Source organism: Pan troglodytes, chromosome 2 (genome assembly GCF_028858775.2).
Source record: "Pan troglodytes isolate AG18354 chromosome 2, NHGRI_mPanTro3-v2.0_pri, whole genome shotgun sequence".
NCBI lineage: Eukaryota > Metazoa > Chordata > Mammalia > Primates > Hominidae > Pan > Pan troglodytes.
Window position 1 is genome coordinate 78,488,960 of NC_086015.1, and position 23,755 is coordinate 78,512,714.

The following is a 23,755-nucleotide window of genomic DNA, read 5'->3' on the forward strand; positions in this document are numbered from 1 at the left end:
CAATGTGGTGTCAGGTGAAGAATACCCAATATTGCTTCTTGTAACTTCCAAATAAAACACTTAGAAAAACACCAAAAATGCAGAACAAAACAAAAAATATAATTTCACTGTACAGCAACACAGCTAAGCAATCAAATGTCAATATATAGGGAATAAATAAAACTTGTAAAGCAGGGGGGACAGACTGGGGGAAACCTAAGGTATTCAATGTTACATCTTAGGTTTGCTTTATGAAAGGGAGAATTATAATAAAGGTAGGAAAATAGTATGTACTTCACTCACCTTATGTATCCTCATATGGTGCACCCCAACTCAGAAACTCAAGGACAGTACCAAACAAAGAAAATGAATAATTTCTGTTGGGAGAGGCAATCTTCCATGTGCTCTGGGCTCTCTTGCAAGTTTTTGCTGGGTGTGCCAAGAAGGAATGAATGGTCTAACTGCTCATTGCCATGCCCTCATCTCAGGGATGTGTTTGCAGAGAGCAACCTGGGGGGATAAGGTAATGTCTCCCTCTGGGACAAGGACCAGGCTTGCTTACTGTTTGCTGTAAAAGAGATGGATTATCTAAGCCCAGTGTTTCCCATAGATGGGTGCAGTATCTACCCTAACCTTTTTGCATTTCTCTGTGGGACTTGGAGTTAAGGGGAACTCAATCAAACATGCTGAACCTCATGATGCTTTATGTTCTAAGAATAATAAAGTCCTTAGTCACTGACCTGGGAGCCTCATGTCTTCTTCCAGCCTCCATGAAACAGTAAGACTAGCTTGTTAGCTCCTAAATAGATTAAAATCCCATCCCTCATTCAACAACTTCACCCCACTCTGCCCATATAAAGTGCTGGACAAGAACTAGGGGCAGACTGCAAGAGGTGAAAGATAATTTTAGAGGTATTTTCTCATACATGTCGTATTCTTTTTTTCTCTTACAAGTCATACTTTTCAGGAGGGGCTGACTGAGGAAATACCTGTAAGTTTATTATATTTCTTCATATGTTATCAGGTATGAAATTAAGAATCCATAGTAGAAAAACATCACTAGAGGAATGTATGTATCACTTATAAGAGGAATGACTCCTAGAAACAAGGAATTAGGCTGCGAATTGCTCATCTGCCACTCTTCACAGGGCAAAGACTGCAGGGCCTGGGTAGTCCACCAACACCATCTTGTAGACAAAGACTGAGTTTAGACAAGATTTGTTTTAGAACCTATTGAACATACTTAAGCATAAAAATAGAAACACCAAATGGAAGCGGTGGAGGAAACCCTGCCTCTAAGATCATAAATAGCATTTCAGAAGACTGTATCTTCAAAAGAATACAAAAAGAATACAAAAATATGAATCAGGAACAGGAAGTCATAGGAAAGAACAGGCTGAGATGAAAAGAATTTCAAAGAATGGGACACAAAAAAAGAAATCCAATATAGATGATCATGCCATTTGAAAATATAAATTGAACATAAAACTAAAATACATAAAAGGAAACTCTCCTGAACTGTATACAAAATGTATAAGTACAAAAAAAGAATTTTTCAAGTTCTAAGCAAAGTAAATTAAAATAACCTAAACTTAGCTATATGCTGGAAATCTATATGTTTTAAACTAGAAAGATGAAGAAAAAATAATCCTCCAATATACAACCAAGAGAACCCCAAAATACAAGGGGTGGTGGTGAACTCCCCAAAACCAGAAATTAGCCTGGCCACCTTCCTCTCCTCAGCAGCACTAGTTCCAGAAGACAACAGAGCAAAACACTCGGAATTCTCTGTTAAACAGCTCCAAGACTCAACATTTATTATCAACCAAATGATGTCCTCACTTTCAAAGGAATATGATGACATTCCTTAAAATGAGAAAGCATGAAACATACTTGAATTTTTAATGTAACATAGTAAATGTTACAAATATTTTAAAATTTATTGAGAAATTTTAAGAAACAAGAATATAAAAATAAGAAGAGGTCTAGTAGTTGGCACTAATGCCAGGTAAAACATGGATACATCATAGATTTTGGCAAAATTCTAGTTAACAACTATATGCACATACACAATTATCTATGAGAAGACTATTACATATATATTTATACATATCCAAACATATATATATTCCTATATACATTAAAATAACATAATTTAAATCAACCATGGAAATTGCACTAAACCTGCAAAATATAGCGCAAGAGGAAAAAGGAAACCAAACTCTTTGTTTAAAATGGAGAAACTCTGAAAAAATAAACTTAAATTCTGTCTATTAGAGAAATATATACAAAGTACTTTAGTAAACTTAAGGGTAACTAGTTGTATAATATAAACATCACATATAGCTTTCAAAATATGCAGAGAAGATACAAGTAAAAAATATTTTGCCTACAGAAAAAAATAAAGAGAAAACAAAGGAAAGAACAAAATAAATATGAAAAACAGAACACACAGAATATAATGGCACAAGCAAAGCCAACCCTTGCCATTGTTAAAATAGAAAGCAAAAGAATAGGCTAGACATTAAATGACCTATCATTAATTTAATAAAAAGTTTATGGGGAAAACAGAAAGAATACTACCTCATTATAAGAACACATGCATTGCAATTTCAGAATTATTGAGGTGTGAATAACTACAAGAAATCTCAGAACCAAGGTAATCATGATATGCATTATGTACAAAATACACAACTAAAATAAAGAGAGACTAATAAAAAGAAACAAAAAAAGAGAAAATAAGCAAAGATAAAAAATAAATTGAGCCTCTGGGTCCAAGTCCAAATTTCCTAGAGAAAGCATGTGACTTTCTCAGGTTGGGCTATGTGCCCACCTAGGTCCAAATAACATGGTACAAAATGGCTCCCAGAGCCCAGACGTCAGTGGGAGCTGTGCTGAGGGTAATTTGTGAGGTCATCTGTGATAAGACCCTAGAGGAGTCAACAACATGTCACCACATATGGTAATTTCTTCTTGTTCTGACAGTCTTTCTTCCTTAATATTTTCAGGCTTGTCAGATGGAATTTTCTAAAAGTTCTTCAAAAGCAAGGACCATCTCTGACAATTCTTTCGCATTTTTTCCACAGTAAAATGCACATAGTAGCTGCTCAATAAAAATATCCTCAACTGCATTCTTTTCTGTTCCCTAAACAGAATCCTTGTGAAATACTAAAATAGAGCACACACACACACACCCCCCCTACATGCACACATGCACACCTGCATACACACATACAGACACACATACACACATTTAAAGCTCTGATTTGAACACTATAAAATGTCCAAAAATCATACTGAATTGCTTTCTCAGTCTATTTACTGAATTAATAAAACCCATGTATTATTTCTGAAATCCAAAACGACTACACAAATTAAGTTACATATTTTCTAATGTTGGATTTGCTAGACATGTGAACATAAACTTACAGGCAAACTGAAGTTTGGCTTCTCTGCTGACAATCGTTCCAAGTGAATTTGTTGCAAAACACTGGTAAGTTCCTGTATCCCAATTTCTGTTGGGATTAATAACCACAAGATTTCCTCCATTCAACTTATAACGATGTTCCATACTCATATCAATATCACTTCCATTCAGCTGCCATCTGTAAAACAAATATCAAGGTTCCCCCCCCTTAGTATTTTTAACTTAAAAGAAGGCTCTCCATTATAAAATCTACTTTAAACATTATCCCTCAAAAGTAAAAAGTGATACATATATTATTCAAGTGTTACATAACTGAAGATCAAATATGCCCAAGTATTTATCAGAAACGAAAAGTTAAAGCACAGTAGAAAGTATAACAGAGTAGCATCTAGCAGTTAAAGTTTTTAAAGGTTTCTTAGGAGGTGGGAATGATTTCATTTGTTCACTGGGGAAAAATTAGGCTAGGTCTGTATAGGCAAAGATGAAGTAGAAAGTTGAGATAATTATCTCAGATACTTTAGGCCAAGCTCCTGCTGACAATGAAGGAAGAAAACAGCACATTTCTTTGATTTATCCAGATTGACTGAGCACATTTAATAAATTAATTGGGTAAGTGCTCAACTATCCATTTCAATTTGTCTGGGTAAATACCTGTCCCCGAGGCATTCTCCACTTTTTTAAGCCATTACAGTGCTATTTACAAAATGGTACACTGTGGTAAATGACCATAAACACTACCTAGGGGGTCGGAAAAAGTAAAGGCACTAACCCCAGAGCCATATTTATCAATGAGAAGCCTAAAGATAAATGAAGAGAGAAGCTGGTTTTTAAATAAGAGTTTTTAAGCTGAAAGTTTTTAAACAGTAAGTATGCTTGACATATCACAGTACTTCACCTTTAAATACTCATTCATATCCCACAATCTCAAGAACACATTACCGTAAAAAACACGGCACCCAGCTCCTAGATGACCCAATTTTTATAATAAAATTACGCTGCCATCAGTTCTGTAAATTGTAGCATATTATAACAATGGTCATATCAATTATTTTTATAATAATTTGCCAAAAATGAAAAATATAATGCCCATTTTATAGATAATGATTTTAATAAAGCAACCATGTGAGTTGACAACTGTCCCCAAAACTATTAATTGGTGGGATCAGGAGTGGCACCTACTTGAATTCCAGCTCAGAGTTCTTCAATGATGTTATGGGCCATCTAAAAATTGTTGCTTTAATATATACAATATTTAACCTGCACATATTTTGAGAAAACATATAAAGAGATGAAATGTGAACATCATCTCAAATAGAAGTGCATAAAGTTAAATGGAATATTACACAACTGTGAAAATGGGCCACTTTTATAAACATGGATGACTCAAGCAATGGTGCATAAAAAGGTAAATTAAAAAATTCAGTCAGATACCATTTATGTGAAGTTTTAAAACACAGTTGAGGTTTATAATTTTCAGATCTTTTAAAATACACTTACTACATTATAATGTATAATACATTAAAATATATAATCATTATACATTATAATTATTTTATATATTTATATATAATTATACTGTATAATTATATAGTGTAATACATCAATATTACATAATTATTAATTATGTACTAAGTGTATTTTAAAAGGTATGAAAATTATAAACCTCAACTTTTTTTTTTTTTGAGACAGAGTCTCCCTCTGTCTCCCAGGCTGGAGTGTAGTGGTGCGATCTCAGCTCACTGCAAGCTCTGCCTCCTGAGCTCACGCCATTCTCCTGCCTCAGCCTCCAGAGTAGCTGGGACTACAGGCGCCCAACACCACGCCTGGCTAATTTTTTTGTATTTTCAGTAGAGACAGGGTTTCACCGTGTTAGCCAGGATGGTTTCGATCTCCTGACCTCGTGATCCGCCTGCCTCGGCCTCCCAAAGTGCTGGGATTACAGGCGTGAGCCACTGCACTCGGCCATAAACTTCAACTTTAAGGTATTTTAAAGCTCTCATGGAGAGAGAGTAGGAAATTTAGCTTTTTTGGTTTTAGTTCTTAAATTAAGAAGTAATTATATGGATGTTTATCATTACGCCCTATTGTATGTCTGTATCATTTTCTATATCTGAAATAATGCATAATGAAGTTTTAATGACTGAGTAGTAAAGAAAATGGGTGAGTTTATAAGTTTAATCTGTACTGCTCAAAGTATTATTTTATCATTTGCTAATTTTAAAAATCAAGGCTTTCTCACTTTTTCTGTTTTCCTTCACATATGACCTCCTCAGGTCTTAAAGCAACATTTTTAATAAGAAGACCCAAATGAAATTAAGAGAATAAACTGGAGGTTCCATTCCAACTCTTCTCTTTTGAACTGGAACAAAATTAGAAAGAAAAATCTGTAACATCTTTTTCATTTATGGCAGATTTCTGCTGTTGGTTTTTGTTTGGTTTATTTGCAAAGTAAACTCTCTTATTATCCTTCCCAAATCAAGTCCATATCTCATGAACATTTGTGTCACTATGTCTCATTTTGATTTTAAGTCTACCCTTAAGGTTTGAATTTGAACTGGGAGCACTCATAAACCTTCTTTCATCTTATTCCATCCCAAGTCCTAGAACTACAGAAATTCAGAAAAGCAAGTAAAATAAAGAAAAAGTATCCATTCACACTCTTTGTGAATACTCTGAAACACAATATGGTCTGCAGGCCAGCATTATCACCCCATGAAAGTCTGTTGGAGACGCAGAATCTATGGCCCTAAACCATATCTACTGAGTCAGAATCTACATCTTAAGATTTCCCAGTGACTAATATGCATATTCAAGTTTGAGAAGAACTGATCTAGACCATCCCCAACAAGTAACCATGGACTGCCTACAGTAGACACAAGCAGAAAAGAACTGCTCACTTTTAATTTAGCCTATTTCATATTCAACAACCGATTAGAAAGCCCTTCCCTCCCTCCTCCCCTTCCCTTCCTCCCTGCCTCCCTTCTTTCTTTTCTTCCTTCCCTTCCTCCCTTCCTCCCTCCCTCCCTTCTTCTCAATCAGTAAAAAAAACATTTATGAAATGTCTATACTGGGCAATTTTCTATGTTCTGAAGTTGTGGTAAAAGGTCCCTGACTTCATGAAGCTCACATTTTTTAGATTTTTTTCCCCCTAGTTTCCTAGTTACTGTTCCCACCCCCACCCCTCTGCCTAATCCCCAGGCCTTAGTCATGCCTTTCAACCAACAGCATAATGAAAAGAAATGGGATTTGGTACCAACTGCTCATTGGTTTATCAGTTGGACTCACCTGACACCCACTGCATGACCATGGAAAATTACCTAACACCCCTGAACCTAAGCTTTTAATATATAAAATGGAGAGAATTCCATCTATCCCATAGGATTGCTCTTCAAATTTATTCAGACAATGTATGCAAAGCTCTCAGCTCAGTGCTTCCACAGGGAATGCATTCAACAAACGGGCAAATGCCATGGTTAGTATGGGAGGAGGTCCCATCAAAGGCTGCAAACCCATCTGTCCCCTTTGCTTCTCTTCTGTTCCATTCCCATCAAGCACATGTTGGTTCTATGTTCGATCGAATGCTTTTACTCCTCTCCTTTTACATGGAACAGACTATGTCTTCCACATATGGTTGGATGGTACCTGCCCTGAGATGTCAGCAAAAAGTGGGATGAGAATACATACTGACATTGACTTTTAAAGAATACATCTGACAGTAAATCACAAGTGGGTGGGTTTAATTTTTAAGCTGTAAGAGATTTCTCAGTTACTAAGTGACTAAATGCTTGCAGAGGGAAAAACTCCTCTAAACCCAAATCAGAAAAGATGCAGTTACGTTCAAACACTTTTGAAGGAAAGACTCTCATGACAAAGGGCACTTGAGTTTATCTTACCTAAGAAGAGCAGTTTTTATAGGAAAAAACACTTTTTAGCTCAGGACTTAGAATGTTTATGGCCTGACTAAGCATGCCTGATAGCTTCATTTGAAAATTGTGTTTTTGTGTTTAGCTGAAGAATAATCAAGGTACAGTGGCTATATGGAAAATTTTAAAGATAAAAAAATATGAAGAAGCACTTATTCTTACATATTTAACAGATGGAAAGATTTAAGAAACCATAAAGTATGCTGGAATATACTTTATTTCATTAGGTGTCCAAGATGTAAAACTATCATCCTTATGTTTTGACTGAAGAATCAAAATGAGAAAGATTTGTTCCATTACACACAAATGCTTCTCACTTCCTTTAGTTCGGTCTTCATCATACAGACACAATCCCTAGATTATTTCACTATGTGAAAAGGCAAAGACTATTATTTTTAAAATATGTTCCTGCATTTTTAAATATGTTCCCAAAGTATTAGTGCATTCACGTTAGTAAACTCTTTAGAGCTAAAATATACTTGCCATAACCAGAAGAATGTTAATTTTCTTTTAACAAAGCAATATAATTATTTTTCTCCTGCCTAATACTATTCATCATTAAATGGAACTCACCCCAGGTTATATAAAATTTCTCAATATCTTATTAAACATTGATTGTTTTTCCTCTTGCTGAAAATATGTGAACTCAAAAGGGGTGTCTTTGTTTAAACTCTGAAATGTGCAAGTAATCTCTGGGCCTAAGCTGCCAACAGATATTAATATTTTATCCTGAGAAACAAACTAGTATATGTAAGTTCCCAATGCAAAATACTCATATTTGGGACTGATTTCTAAGTATGTCTAGTATTTTCATTCATGTAAGAAATGAATAATAAGGGCCAGGCACAGTGGCTCATGCCTGTAATCCTAGTACTTTGGGAGGCCAAGCTGGGAAGATCTCTTGAAGCCAGTAGTTTGAGACCAGCCTGGGCAACACGGAGAAACCATCTTTACAAAAAAAAATGTGAAAATTAGCCAGGTGTGATGGCATGCGCTTGTAGTCCCAGCTACTCGGGAGACTAAGGTGAGAGGGCTTAAGCCTGGAAGATGGAAGTTGCTGCCAGCTGAGATGGCACCACTGCACTCCAGTGTTGGCAACAGAGCCAGATCCTGTCTCAAAAAACAAAAAACAAAAAACAAACAAACAAAAAAAACTTGAAGGGATACGCAGGTTCAGCTCCTTCTTTTACAAAGTATGTGTCCAATAAATCTTCAAATTAGACTCATTTTCTTTGCAGGAAACTGTAATCCAACTGTCCGGGCTTCATGAACACAACATTCAAACATTCAGTAGTAAGTTGTGACAGGTAAATGGCACACTCAGGTCATAAATTTGGGAAGCTTTTAGTAGTAAATATTGCCTTTTAGTTCTGCATATTCATAATTCTTTGTAAAAATTACAAATTTCTACTTTTATCAAGGAATTTAAAAGTTCACCAGGAACTCTAAGTATCAGAATGAAATCTTTTTGAAATATGAAAATTATTTAAAACTTCATAAAAGTATATTTGTATACCCAAATCCCATTCCAAAAGGCTTAATGCAGTGATCTGGAACAAAAGAAGACAACCTCGTGTCTCTTGGGGCTACACACACCAGCATTTCAATCATATAACATTTACATTGTGCTCCAGAAGCAGAGTAGCCTTGTAGCTTCAGCTTGGTGGTAAATGTCACAAGATTAAACACTGTTGCATAATTATCATGTTGTAACACACTTGAATGATCCTACAAGTTCAGTGTCAGCCTTCAGTGTTCAAACACTCATTTTACACAAATTAGAATCTGCTTTTAGAATCACAAGTGAGAAATGATTTATTACTCATATTTCATAAATCTAGTAATTCTCAATGAGCTTTCATCCTCTTAAACTGGTTTGTGTGAAGGTTCTATGTGAACTTGTGTCTCAGTCAATAATCAGAAAGAAATATTTGGGGTACTGGAATTAGAAGTCCTGGGTTATTGGCCTACTTAAAGGAGCGTATCTTTGATCAATCCCCTTCTTTTAAATCTTAGTTACATTCTCTACACACAACAGGGACACTGGCTAGAAAAGGTAGTGTCTGAGAGGACTGGACCAAGCTTAATAAAATATAATGGTGGAGTCTAAAGCAGATTTCCACCTATAAACGAATTTGAATACAATTTCCTTAAAACAGCTGCATGCCCTGAGGCCAACAATGTTTGATTCTTGAATAGAAAGCATAATATACCTGACATAGGAGATATTTCAAAACTGGTAGTTATTACTCCTAAATGATAAAAACTTTCATTGTCACTTTCAGGAAATAAACTAAAACATCAATGGCTGAGGGTATAAAAATCACTGCCTTCCAACACAAAGAACAAACTATGTTTGAGAGATAGAAAGAAAACGAATGTGTGTGTGTGTGTATGTGTGTGCCTGTAAACACAAATTTGTATAATAATGAGTTAAATCAGTAAAAAAGCCTAAATTCTAAGAGTCAAAAGGTGCTTTTCAAAGTATGTAAACTCCACTGGATAATGACTATTTCAATCACTGTTGAATTTCTACCATCAGGCATCATATTTTGTACATGACAGGGACTAATAGAAGTTTCTTGAATAAAGCAATCTAATTCTATTTTCTACCCTAGCCATTACTAACCTCCGCATAGTCTTCACGGACTGTGGTCATCCATATTGCCAATAAACAATCTTAAAGATAGAGGGAATTAATGCATCATTATTTTCCTTTATCTTACTAGTTATTATTATTTAACACATTAGGTATTATCAGAAATGGCAACCTTTTCACAAAACCACACTAGCATACGGAATAACAATAATGAATATAAACACAGATCTATTTTGTCATTGCTATAATTTAAGGCAGCAGGCTCTAAATTGCGTCTTCCATTTGAACTTGCTAATAAGGCTAGACAATATCACAACTTGAAATTGAAGCTAACAAAACTGACTTTAAGTAGTTTAAAAAATAAACCCCAAATAGAATTCACCTCACAGTTGATTATATAAAGCTATTGTCTTTCAGAATATCTACTCTGTCACACAAGATCTGGTCTGGACAATGGACATACAAACAACATTCTAGAGAAAAACAAACGTTGCATTTTAAACTTCAGCATGAACCAACGCGAAAAGAACAAAATAACTTACGAAAATTCGGGGGGGTCTGGGATTTGGGTTTAGGAAATATGCCCACACTAAACACTTGTTAAATCAACAGGCAATACTTTATTTGGGGTTTGACAGGAAAATTAGAAATTTAATCACAGAAGCAATTTGTGGTTTTAGATGCAGCTTTCAAGTTAATAAGCAAATGTGTTTGTGTTCAAATGCAATGTTTGTTAATATGTTTACTGAAGTGATGAGAATAATTGCAGCCTTCGAAAGAATGAATGTCTGAATTTGCATATTCAATACTTTATCCAAAAATAACTAGTTAGACTTCAGCAATAATTGCTAAAGACCTAAATGAGTTAAAGTTGCCATGCTGTTTTTTTAAAAAATTGAATGTTTAAAATGTGTTTTATGATATAGATTCCCATTTCTCACTCATCGATAAATTTTGAACATACATAAAAACATAAAACAGATTAGAGAGCTACATTGGGATTAAAAACAACTGTTCACTTTCCATGGTTCTAACCTGGTTCATATCAATCAGGGATTCTCTTAAAATTATTTCAAGGAGTGTTACAGATGTTTTCCCTTATTGCCTTCCCTGCAGCCATCTTAGCTTTTCCTGGTAGCAGCTCCTCCATTCTCCTTTAAAGCAGCCCTCCTCATACGACCCTGGCCTGGCCAGTCAGAACATTCCATGGCTCAACCTTACCGATTGCTTAAGAATGTGAATGTGACCCAACTGATTTAGCTTGTGTTTGATCAATATGTGTGCATCCATTCCCCTTGCCCCACTGAAAAAACACAAGAAAGAGAAACAAAAAAAGGATATGATTTATTTTGTTATACTATCACCTTTAATATCTAAAATCTAACCTTTATGTCTCTGCTGGGTATTGACTACTGACAGGATTAGCTTCATTTTTATTTCACATTTTTCTGACACCATTTGGAGTTTTTGATGACATTTATTAGAAAGATACCCTACTCTTCCAGTTGACATTTTGCAGAAGAAATGAGTAGCCTGGAGTTCCAGGCAGCCATCTTTGTCACCTCAAGGCAATTTGTCTTTAAATGGAGCCAAAAAATAAGACTCAATACAAATTTAAGAATATCTTACAGAATAAACTATTAACAACTTCTGACCCTGTGATCCTTCATGATATTATTGACTCCTGAAAGATAATACAATCCCAAATTCCATTATTTGTTTTCCACCTTATTACCTTTATACCACTTTGTTGATGCCATTAATTAGGCATTCACTATTTTGCTAGGCATTTGGAATGTAAGAATGAAGGACACACTTCACCGTTAAAGGTGTCTTCAGTTTTAAAGGAGTTACAGCCTACTAGGGCAATCTGACTTCATTTTGATAAGCTTTATCATACAGGTAATGCAATGCAATGGTTGGGCACATTGTTTGAGCACAGAATCCAGCACTAAGGATGTCAAGAACGCTTCCTAGGAGAGATGATAGTGCAACCAAGTTTAAGTTGCCCAGTAAGAGGTGTATCTACCTCTGTTTGCCTCAGGCACTGTAGATATTCTTTAGTGTGTTTATGTTTTGTCTTCATTCCACCATGTGACTATTTCATTACTCTCAAATGTGGCTGATTGTGGGTGTGGGGACCAGAGCTCACCAGCTGGAGAAGCCAGGATGTGGAAAGGAGTTGAACTTGAGCATGAACACAGCGAACTGGACTTATAAATCTGACAAAAAGGATTTCATTTCTTTAAGTGCCAAAATAATTTAGAGGAACAATAACTCGTCTTGACACATAAAAGTAAAATAACAATGATATCAGATCTTACATAGCAATAAGAAATATGTAAAGGACAAATTGCATATAATCAAAATTATGCTTAAAATGTCATATATATGCTATATTATGATAGACTAGCATATAGCACATATACTATATATGTACTATATATTCTAAAAATGGAACACTATATGTATATAGAATTGACAGCATACACATAGTGTGTGTATATATATATATAGCACCAAATACAGTACTATGTATAGTACTCTGTGTGCCTAGATATATATTACTGTGTCAATATATAGACAAGAAATAAACTCAGACTTCCCTTCCTTACATCCACTCCTTGAATAAATGGTTAGCAGAAATTAGCATATTATTTTATTTTCCCTCTCTTTCTTATACTGAATGCATTTAGTTGACTATCAGTAAATTAAATGCATTCAGTTGACTATCAGTAAATTAAATATGTGCAGGATGTGACTCCATTATAGACAACCATGTTTAAGGGCAACTGTGGCCAGGAAAGACCTCCACTTTGCAATGATATTTAGCCCTTACAACTTCTGTATCCAAGATTCCTTACACTCTATTAAAATTGTTTACCTGTTCCTATAGAGCTGAAAGAGAATAACGTTCTGTTTACTTCCTTGTGAAGAGAGAAAAATGAAAGCATTTATAGAAAAGAGTTGTGGGCCCAGGGGTCGACCTGAAACATTCTGCAAGCCTAGACATATTCATCTGTACTGTCAAATACAGTGGCAACTAGCCACACGTGGCTACCAAGCACTTGAAATGAAGCTTCTGTGACTGAACAACTGAATTTTTAATTCAACTTAATTGATTTAAATTTCAAGGGCCACATGTGATTACTGGCTACCATATTGGACAGCAAACCTCTAAGTCTTGAGCTAGACTAAAAGTTGGAAACACAAGGCCCACATGGGCCACATTCAGACTTACGACTTACCTTTTTTGGTCTACATTATGTTTTAAAAGAAAAACAGAGTTAACAGTAAAGTTAGAGATTCCAAAATGAAAATATCTAAATTGTAAAACTCTCTTAGAAAGCTTTGGTAATACCGGACCAGGATTCCTAGATGGTAACAATTGGCCAGTGCTGAGAAGCAGTTATGACCACATAATGATAGGCTTAGGGTTGAATGATAGACAGTTTCCAGTCATTATTCAATATGTCTATATGTTCTTCAGGCAGGCCATCCTCTTTCAAAGTTGTTATTTGCCTGGTCCCTGTTGGCATGTACCTATTTTACCCCAATCTCACTGAAACAAGTGGCCCCTTTAAATGGCATCAGCAGCAGCGACCAGGGATTCTCCTATTTGTGGTCTTTCATCTTAGCATTAGTTGATTGGACATTTCTAACCCCACAAAAAGTGGAAGAAAATCTTTCCCATTTAGAAAAAGTATTAATACTTCCTCAGGGTAACCTCCTTCAGCACTATCAGCAATTACAATGAGATTGAATACTAATTAACCTTTAAATATAGGCTTTGGGGCTCAGGCAGGGAACTGCAAAAGAAAGAATAAAATCCTCAATTAAATCCTAAGACGAGTAATTTCTCTTGAGAATTTCTGAACTTTTGGATTTCTAACATGGCCAGTTAAGAGTTCTTTTTTACCTGATGGGATAAAAACAAAGACAAGATCACTCTTCAGACAAGTTGGCATCAGTCTATAAGGCAGGATTGGTCTTTCAAAGGACATTCTTTTACAAGATTCTTTAACTTTATTCTGAATCCTTAAAAACATGTTTGGATTGCCTTTAACAAGTGGTTTCACATGGCTCCTTAATATTCCTCCTTGGCTGTCTCCCTATCTGCTTATATTTATGATTATATATGTTAAAAAATATTTTTTCTGACTTCATGTAAAAAGATCCACCATATTCTTCCTTTTTATGTCCTCGATGTCATTATATATTTATAGTATTTATTTGTGATTTTTGAAGGACAATAAAAAATAGGAATAGGCAAGCATATTTTATTCTGAACCATTTTAAAGAATAATGTGAAATATTACCTAGTTGAATATTAAAATTAAAAGGTAGGAAAAAAATAGGCCAAAAATAAAGATGTCATCTAAAAAGATAAATTTGTCATTACAATCCACATTATTCCATATCCCATTTACTGCAGTGGCACAATCTATTTCTTACTCAGATAACATGAATAACAAGGGGTTGTTTCTTGTTAAAACAAAGTCTGATATTTCTTAGAATGAAACGAGCTTCTCTTGTGTTTTCTAGGTCTCAATTTCTAGTGGTCATAAACTTTTAGTTTAAGTGAAATTTTATATTGGTTAGAAATCTTAATTTTAGAAAATTTTTAAAGTTATAATGAAAGGATCTGCTCTATTTGGCTACAAACCAAAAATCATCAAACAATACCAAACATGTTAAATTTCTTCATTTATCAAACCTAAAACTAATAAATCAGCCCAAATCACACATCTCCTAGTCTCAGTAACAGATTTTGTTAAAATTGCAACATATAAATGCCAGGATGATATCCCAGGACGTATAATAAAACAAGAATCACTATGCAAACAGTGAAACTTCTTTATCAACATTTTACATGTTATCAATATATTTAAATACAGACTCCATGGCATTACAATAGGCACCTGTTATTTAAAGACATAATTACTACACAAGGTTATTTTTGGATATCTAAGCTCAAGACCTTTGGCTATTTGATAAAACTATACAAACAATCTATTCATTTAGAAATACATTCCTATATGACTAAATCTTGTATCTTGACAACTTTTCAGGTGAACACATTTATCACCAAATTATTCGTAAGATAAACACCAGGAAATACAACTTTACTGACAACAGAAAAACAGCCCACACGTGAGTCATTCACATGGCTGCTTTATCATATTTACAGCTATGTCTATGAGAATAATCTTTCATTTCAGGGAGAAACAAACAGATGCATTTAAAAGGTGTTAGAATGCCTTACAAACATGCTGGAAAAAAATATTGTTAAGCTGATCTGTTCAACTTTCCCCGTAAGAAGAAAATATTTCCAGATGTTGCATATGCTTATGTCTGATTAATGGAACTAGTTCATGAAATAGTTTCTTCCTTTTATAAATGATTTTATTAAATAACTTTCTTATTTCTATAGAAAGAGGTAGAGGCAGAGAAAAACTTTTTCTCATCTTTGCCAACTCTAATCAGTAACCTGGAATTATAATGCTTATTTTGTTGAAGTATACAATAGGGCCCCAATAAATATGTTGTTAAATATTGTTGAAAGAGACTGATCTTGATTACTTCCAGATGCAAAAATACAAAACCTACCTTCTACCCCAATCTTGACCCAATTTACCAATGACTATTGGCTTCAATTATTTATATAGTTTAAGAGAACAATAGAGGCTCAATAAGATCTAAATTACAACTCTAAACATTTAAAATTTTATTAATACTAGCTGAAGTTTGCTTATTGTGCAGATTATAGAAAAGGTTTTGTCAAGCAAACTAATAATGTGAATGGGGTTTTCATAGTAGATGTTCACATTGCATGAAAGAGCGTGTTGTTTTAAAGGTGTCTTGAATACTTTCTTTCAACCACTTATAAGAATGCAGCATGTAATTTATAAATAATTCATCTCTTCATGAAAGTGGGTCTCCCAAGCACTCCTAAGAGTAAAAATGATTAATCCTGGGTTATTTAATAATACAAATACCCATTTGATCCAAATAATCCATCATCATCCCCAAAATATCAATATTTTTTTCTTAAGGTGGTGGGAGTATGGATTTGTTTTTCTTTTTTCCTTATACTTTTGCATGATATTTGAAAGTTTTCAGTGAAGAGCAATTGTTTATATAATCTTAAAAATATAGACTTTAACTTGATATACATCTAACAAATGAAATATGTTTTCTCTTCAAAAATCACTAAAATAACTTTGGTAAGAATACATTTTATTCTTCCATACTTATTGAACCTCCAAGCACATATCCAGTAAAATGGTAAACAGACAAAAGGTGGCACACAGAAGTATTTGTTTAACTATGATTTCAAATTAACTTTAAAACACAATTTCATCCCCACAATGAATGTGTTCTTGACAAGTACATGTAAATCCAAGTTTATAAATTAAATTGCACTATACATCAATGAAAAGACATTATTTACTTTAGGGATTCTGCCATGATCAATAATTAATCAAGTATATGCTACATATAGATTTAAATCTTCATATATTAAATCTGTTGAATATATCATACAACTATAGCCTCACGTATTTTTTTCTTACTGATGGCATAAATATATTGAAGCAAAAAAAAAATTCACAATCGCCACATAAGTGTGTTTATTTTTTTTTTATTTGAATTTTCAAACTTTTCACTGTACCTGTAATGAGGTGACGGATTGCCTCTTGCTTCACAATTTAAAGTTATTTTTTTATCTTCTGAACCAACAGGGAAAATGCTGTTGCTGGGTTCTTTGATAAATACAGGGCCTTGTAAGAGAAGCTCACCTATATGGGTGGGAGACATCCAAAAAATAATAATCAGCAAAAGGCATTGTAAAAAGTTACATTCCAGTATTGAAGAAAAGAAGGAACTAAAAATTCTAGTACTGCTCCATTTGCATACAAAGCAAAATGCTCTGTAGACATTGTTTTGTTAAAGGGAATCAATTAACCCACTCAACAGCATAGTACCACCTCTATGAGAACTAACGTTGGTATGAAAAATATTGCCATATTAAGATCATTTCATACCGCAGCAATTACTTTTTATTACAACAAACTACATCTAAGTGTAGATTGGTGAATAAACTATTACACCAAGTCTTTCTTGTCATAGCCTTTTTGCCAAACTAAAGCTGAATTCAAAATGAATTCAACACCTGAGTATTTTCATAAAATCGGCTTGGCATGCAAACCTTAAGCTTGATTATGTTATTTTTCCATTTGGAATGAAAAACACTCAATATTTTGGTGGGATGTCCATTTTATTACTAGCAAATTGAAGAGAAAGATACAGCACTGAACAAGTGTCTTTTTAAAGATGTTTCTACTTTGGCTAAGAGAACTTGAACGTGCTCTGAGGAGAATTTCCACATACAGAAAAAAAAAACAAATCTCTCTATTGTACTACGTGTTTAAAAAAGAACAAGATAATACCACCACCAAATGCTTATGGGACTGCAGTTGTATAATCATTGCCATAGCATTTCTGAAAACAAACAAATTCGCCCCCCCCAAAAAAAGCTCTTTACTTTCCTATTTTGCTTGGAATGCTCAGCAAAATTACAGAGGAGTTTCTATTAACTCAGAGAATGAATAAACAGACTAAGAGACAAAGAATCCATGAAAAGTCAGACAAAGAAAACGAGATCAAGAAGCAGCAAAAAAGGCCCTAAAACAATGAACTGGCATTTTGGCTACTTCGAACAGCAGTTTACATTAATAAAAATATTTATCATAAGTGTAACAACAATAAAATAACAATATGATTAAAATAATCATTGAAATGATAAAAATAGCAGCTGCTAAAGCTGAAATTCTAAAGTAAATTCTGTGTGCCCAAATGTGTTCATTAATCCTCAGAATATTCTGTGAGGTAAATGCCATAATTATTCCCAACAGAAGACAAATGCTGTGCCTAAGAGTGGTTAGGTGGCATGAGCAAGTTCACACAGCATTGCAGAATGTAAAACACACATTCTAGAATAATGGATTCCACAGTCCATGCAGGGATACTCTCTCACTCTTTATGTAAGGAATTTGGCCTTACCCTAGGTCTGATCTTTGCCCTCAGCTTCCAGGAGGTAATCTATGCCATAGCTGATTGAAATGTCTGTTTAGGATGGGGACTGGCCACACTAGATCTTAGGGTGGGGCCAGCCACACCCAATAGTCTTGCCTTGGAAACTGGCCACATCAGACAGACTAACCATGTGATTAAGGGTGAGAAATTTGGGTCACGTGGTATCAAATGACATGGAGACTGAGCTCAACCACATGTGCAACCAGTCAGTCACACCTACATAATGAGGTCTCAATAAATAACTCTAGACACGGAGGCTCAACGAGTTCCTGGTTGGCTATCATACTCCTTGAGTATTGTCACACATTGATACGGGAAGGGTCAGATGTCCTGTGGACAATAAAAGCTGTGCGTTTGAAACCTTCCAGACTCTGCCCTATGTGTGTCTTCCTCTAGCTGATTTTAGAATGGAAACTTTCCCTGTAAATAACATAACTGTGAGTATAACAGTTTTCAGCAACGTTTGTAAGTCCTTTTAGCAAATTATCAAAAATGAGGATAGTTTGGAAACTTCTTGAACTCAAAGACTGTTAGAAGTAAGGGCAAGCTCACAGCTCAGCTGACTCGGGGCAACTTTGCACCACAACATCACCACACAATTAGCCCTTACTAATCCCCACCATCCTTTAAGAAAGCAGCTTGCTATCCCCCTTAGTCTCTGATCTTTACCTGATCATTACTTTCATCTATCAGGGGAAATTGCCAAAGGAAAAAAAAAAAAGCTTCTGTTTCCCTTTTTAGGAAAGAGCAACTTCCAGAAGAAATGGATTTTAAAATTGCTACTAACACTCCTAATTTAAAAGAGGCAATATTGCTATTTTCTTCATTTTTGCCCCTCAACCAATTCACTGAATAGAAATAATAAGTAAAAACAAAAATGCCATTCTGTTCTATTAACTGAATTTATTGTCCTAGAAAGTCAAAAATATGTCTTTTTACAAATATTTGTAAATATAGTGAACATTTCCTAACATTTTTCTAGTGTAATAGCTTCTGATTTACTTCTGATAACATATATTTCATTATTTATGAGATGGGATAGCATCATTTTTTTCTGACAAATTCTGATGTATGTACAGCTTGAAAGCAATAATGCATTAACATAATGGTATAAATTTGGAAATAACAGGAAAGTTGGGGAGATAAACCAAAAGAAGAAAGGTTAGTAGAGATAAGAAAGCAGTGGTTTAAACGAAAAAGGCAAAGAGAGGTGTTCAAAAAATTTCCTCCAAGTGGTCACAATAAAAACTCAAATGCCCATCCTATCATTATCTAATAAAAGTCATGTCCCAAACGATGCTACATGGCTTCTCCAGAGGTCACTATTAATTTTAAATAAAAATGTTAAACTACTAGGAGCATTTTCTTCTGAGATCCTTTTGAGAGAAGGATAATAACTACTAATTTGCTAACATTTATTGAACCAGGCACCATGAACTATGTGCCAGGCACACTAAGCAGCTATTTACATCCTTTGCTTCTCCTATTTCAATCTCCCCTGACCCCAGCTCCTGATCTCTGAGGTCTAGCCACACTGCTCTTGTTCCTGCTTCTCAGACATGCTGAGCTTCGTGTCACTTCTGGGCTCACACATTTGTTCTTCTTGTGTTCTGGTTTCTTTTTGTCATTCAGAATTTAGCATAAATGTCACCTTCTCAGCTTAAATGTGACCATCCGCATTCTCCCTCATCTAAAGTCATTATACACCCTTCATTTCCACCAGTCACAGATATCAAAGCACATCTCACAACCTCACGAGATCTTTCTACATAAACACTACACATGTTTAGGCATGTGTTTGTTATTTATTTGTATCGAATTCATTGCTGTATACTCAGCTCTTAGAACACAGTAGATATTCAATATCTGTCTGTAGAATGAATAAGATGAATGAAACAATCCTCATAATAACTCTATATGAGGCAGATACTATTTTACAGCTAGTGATTGATAAAGCTAAGATTTTAATTTCAGAGCTCATCTTCTCACCTTGCACGTGGTTTGGCCTCCCCAGAAGAAGTGAGGCCTAGAAAGGTTAAATGACCTGACCATAGTAACAGAGTTTCTTGGTGAAAGACCTGATATCAACCCTAGTCCTCATATTCTTGGTTTGTTTCCCTTTCCATGAAGCCACACTGTTCTCAATATGGTCAGAGGTGAAAATTAACCAACAGCCTGCTTTTTCAACTTCAGTATTTCCTGATGGCGCAGGAGTTAACGGCCTATGAGGCACATATCTGCCATCTCTGAAATTTAAGGCTCCTAAAGGCTTTCAGGCCATCAGCAGCCATTTGGGAGCCTCCAACGCCTCTTAAAAAGTAAGTACAAAATAATAATCAAACGTGACAGGTCAGTGCATGCTTCATACTCAGAAAAGAGACAAGGCCTCTCAATCTTGCTTCACGGGAATGAAATAGGTGATGAGAGATGCTGGGTTTCATGTTCTAGTCTCTTGCCAGCAATATAAACTTAAAAGGAATAGATTCTGAAGTCTCTGCTAATCTAAAAGAAATTATCCAACATTTTCTTCAAAATGAATTTTGATCCTCAAAAAGACAAGAGCCTTGACTATTCACACAGCTATTCATAACCAGTAAAAAGCACCCTGTCTGAAAACAGAAGGGGGCCTTTTGCCTAACTAATAGATTCAACGTAACATTCAGATTGATGCTAAACTTTACTTTTTGTGACAGGGGCATTTTTTTGACATGCTAGCCTGGTTCCAAAGCTCCATTTTAAATGTACATCCTAAAATAAGGGGCATATCACACTTCCGAACAGGACTAATAAGTCCAAAAATCCAATCCTAAGGTGTTATTTTTCCCCCCTAACACCTACAGGCAACAAGGAATAACTGCCTTTGAATGTAAGTACAAGCTTTATGAGCTCCTAAGGTAATGTCACGTAAAAGATCAAACCGCAGATGATCAATTCTAATGGTCATACTCTATACAATTTTTATGAAGACTGACAAAGAAAACATAGACAAGGGATTCTGGGCAAGCTGCATCACTCTACTAAAAGAAATGAGATTCCTAAAAGACAATGATGGTATCTGAAATTCCTAGGGAACAGGAAAGCACATCCTGTTTTTCCTTACTGATTTATGTCATATCTACATGGAAAACAAAAACCAGCAGTGCATTTCAAAACACAGGGTAAATCACAACAGGGTGTAAGGGTAGGCAATGCAATTAAAGACAGAATATAAGAGGACATAAATTTAGAAAGGAATATTCCGTGCACTTACAAGGCATCAAACCCAAACAGAATGAGCTCTAGCCTGGGTCAAAGAAAGTAAAATCATATGCCGCCAATGAAATAAGATCTATATTCTAGGTCCCACTATTCTTTAGGAAAAAACTTTTAAAAGATGGAAACTTTTTTTAGAAATGAGATATCTTCTATTTTGGCGATGGTAGTTTAAAGCTGGAAAATGCCAAAGAAACAAGACCAAAATAAAATTCCATTTATATGCTTCCAATGTCAGAGGAAGATAAAGTATTCGATCTTAGAATATTTCATTTCTTTAACAAATATCTGAATGCCAGACATGTGCCACATGTGAAAAACTGGCTGTGGCAGATGCTGCTGGTAGTCCACTCAATAGCTATCACCTGCCCTTCTTTCCAGCCCTTACAGTCAGCCTTTCACTGTGGAGACTGAAAGCTCCAGAGATACTAGCTTTCCAGAACTCTTTGTCATTCTCGGCTGGGAAGCAGGGTAGCCAGGGGAGATTGGCTTATGAGAGCACTAAAAGCCCAAGAGGGTGTATTCATTTTCTAGGGTTGCTATAACAAAGTACCACAGACTGGGTGGCTTCCAAAACAGAATTTTTTGTCTCACGGCTCAGGGGGCTGAAAGTCTGTATCAAGGTGTTAGCAGGGTTGATTTCTTCTGAGGGTTGTGAGAGAAGGATCTATTCCAGACCTCTCTGCTTGGCTTGTAGATGGCTATCTTCTCCCTGTATCTCTCTTCATATCATCTTCCCTTTATGTGTGTCTCTGTCTCCAAATTTCCCCTTTTTTCATATGGGCACCAGTCATAATGGATGAGGGCCCACTCTAATGACCTCATCTTAACTAATGACATTAGCAATGACCCTATTTTCAAATAATAGGGTACTGGAGTTCAAGACTCCAACATGTGAATTGGGGATGGGGGTGGGGTTGCAGCACGATTCAACCTTTAACAATGGGTTAACCTGCTAAGAACTTCTAGATAAAAGTCTCTACTCTGATTTTGTTTTGAAGTAAATAAAATGCTGACCTTGCTTTGCTTCCTTTTTGATATAGAAATTTTCACATAAGGAAAGAATGCTGGGAACAACTGCGACCAAGTGGACACCATGAGGGAGAACACTATACGTGTGTGTGTGTGTGTGTGTGTGTGTATAAAATATATATTTATATATGTGCATAAATACACACACACACACACCACACACACACACACAGTATGTTACAGAAAAGGCAACCCAGAGCTCTCACATCTTTGAGTTCCTGAACCAACATGAACCACATAATTCCAAACATCATGTGTTGGAAAAATAAACCTCTAATGTATTTTGTCACCTGCAGCTAAAAGCTATACTGTAACCAATGCTCTAGAAAAAAAGGAAAAGGTAATATAATACACTTCAGATGAGAAAGGAAAATAAAATACTTATTAGGAATAACTAATGTGTCTGTTTTCCACATCTGGAAATGTTAGCAAGCAATTAAGTTAAAAGAAAAAGTGCTAGAGTATAGCATGCACCTGGAGTATGATAGCAAAATAACACCAATAAAAGCGATGAAAACCCTTTAAATTGAGAAATTAACAGTTCACTACATGATTTTTCTCATTGCATGGGAAGTGGCATTCAATAATTAGGGAATTGGAACTGACAGGGACTGGTTAAGCTTCACAGGACCTAGAAATAAATGTTCAAGTAAAATAATACTGCTCGCTGGAATGGCAGAGCCCTTTCAAAGCATGGAGATTTTACCAGGAATTGCATTCATCCTCTAATTGCAACCTGCCGAAGGAAACACAAAAATGTCCACACATATAAAAATATATGTACAAAATGGTTTGTGTTTAAGGTTAAGTATCTTGATTTTGGCACTTTGCTTTCATAAATTAATCGCAGAGTTTGATTTAAAGGTATGATCTATTTCACTGGACTGATTAACATCAGTCTGTACTATAATTCCATAAAAGAAGAGGACTTGAGAGTACTTCTAAAAGTGCCCAGTGTTTTATGTTGATACTGTTTAAATCCAACGGCTATATTTTTGCTTGTTGAAATGTTCTTTATAGTTGAATGAAAGGGTTAATTTATAGTTATAGTGCAGGACATAATGTTTTTGGCAGAAAAACAGGGTGGGAGGAGATGGGTTGGAGTCTTGGGAGATTAAAATGTTTTCAAAGTACTTCATAGCTTTCTGTATTTAAATTCATGCTATTTTCTTTTTATGAATGTGAGCTTTAATGTTTTTGAACCTCCATGACATCCTTCTATAATTCTCAGACCATAATTATACCTTTCTTGCTAGACAGCTTAATAGCAACCCCACATGATTAAAAAAAAAAGTTAGAATGCCATTGTTGGATGCAATATGCAATGTGTACAATACACCAGGAGAACACAGTCAATGGTCCATTTATCTGAAAAAAAAAAAACAACACTTACATTCCCTCTTTCTATTATACTCATTGTACATTTTTGAAATGTGCAAATTCACA

At 35.1% G+C, this 23,755-nt stretch overlaps 1 protein-coding gene across 2 annotated transcripts in view; it reads right to left on the reverse strand.

The window, feature by feature from the left end:
• Positions 1 to 23,755, reverse strand: part of CNTN3 (contactin 3) — a 358,137-nt gene that overhangs the window by 226,629 nt on the left and 107,753 nt on the right. For both annotated transcript variants that reach the window (XM_526232.7, XM_054680802.2), the window contains 2 exons: positions 16,602 to 16,728; positions 3,409 to 3,584 (listed from right to left, as the gene is read on the reverse strand). In XM_526232.7, the coding sequence (XP_526232.2) occupies positions 3,409 to 3,584; positions 16,602 to 16,728 (303 nt within the window). The remainder of the gene's footprint in view (positions 1 to 3,408; positions 3,585 to 16,601; positions 16,729 to 23,755) is intronic.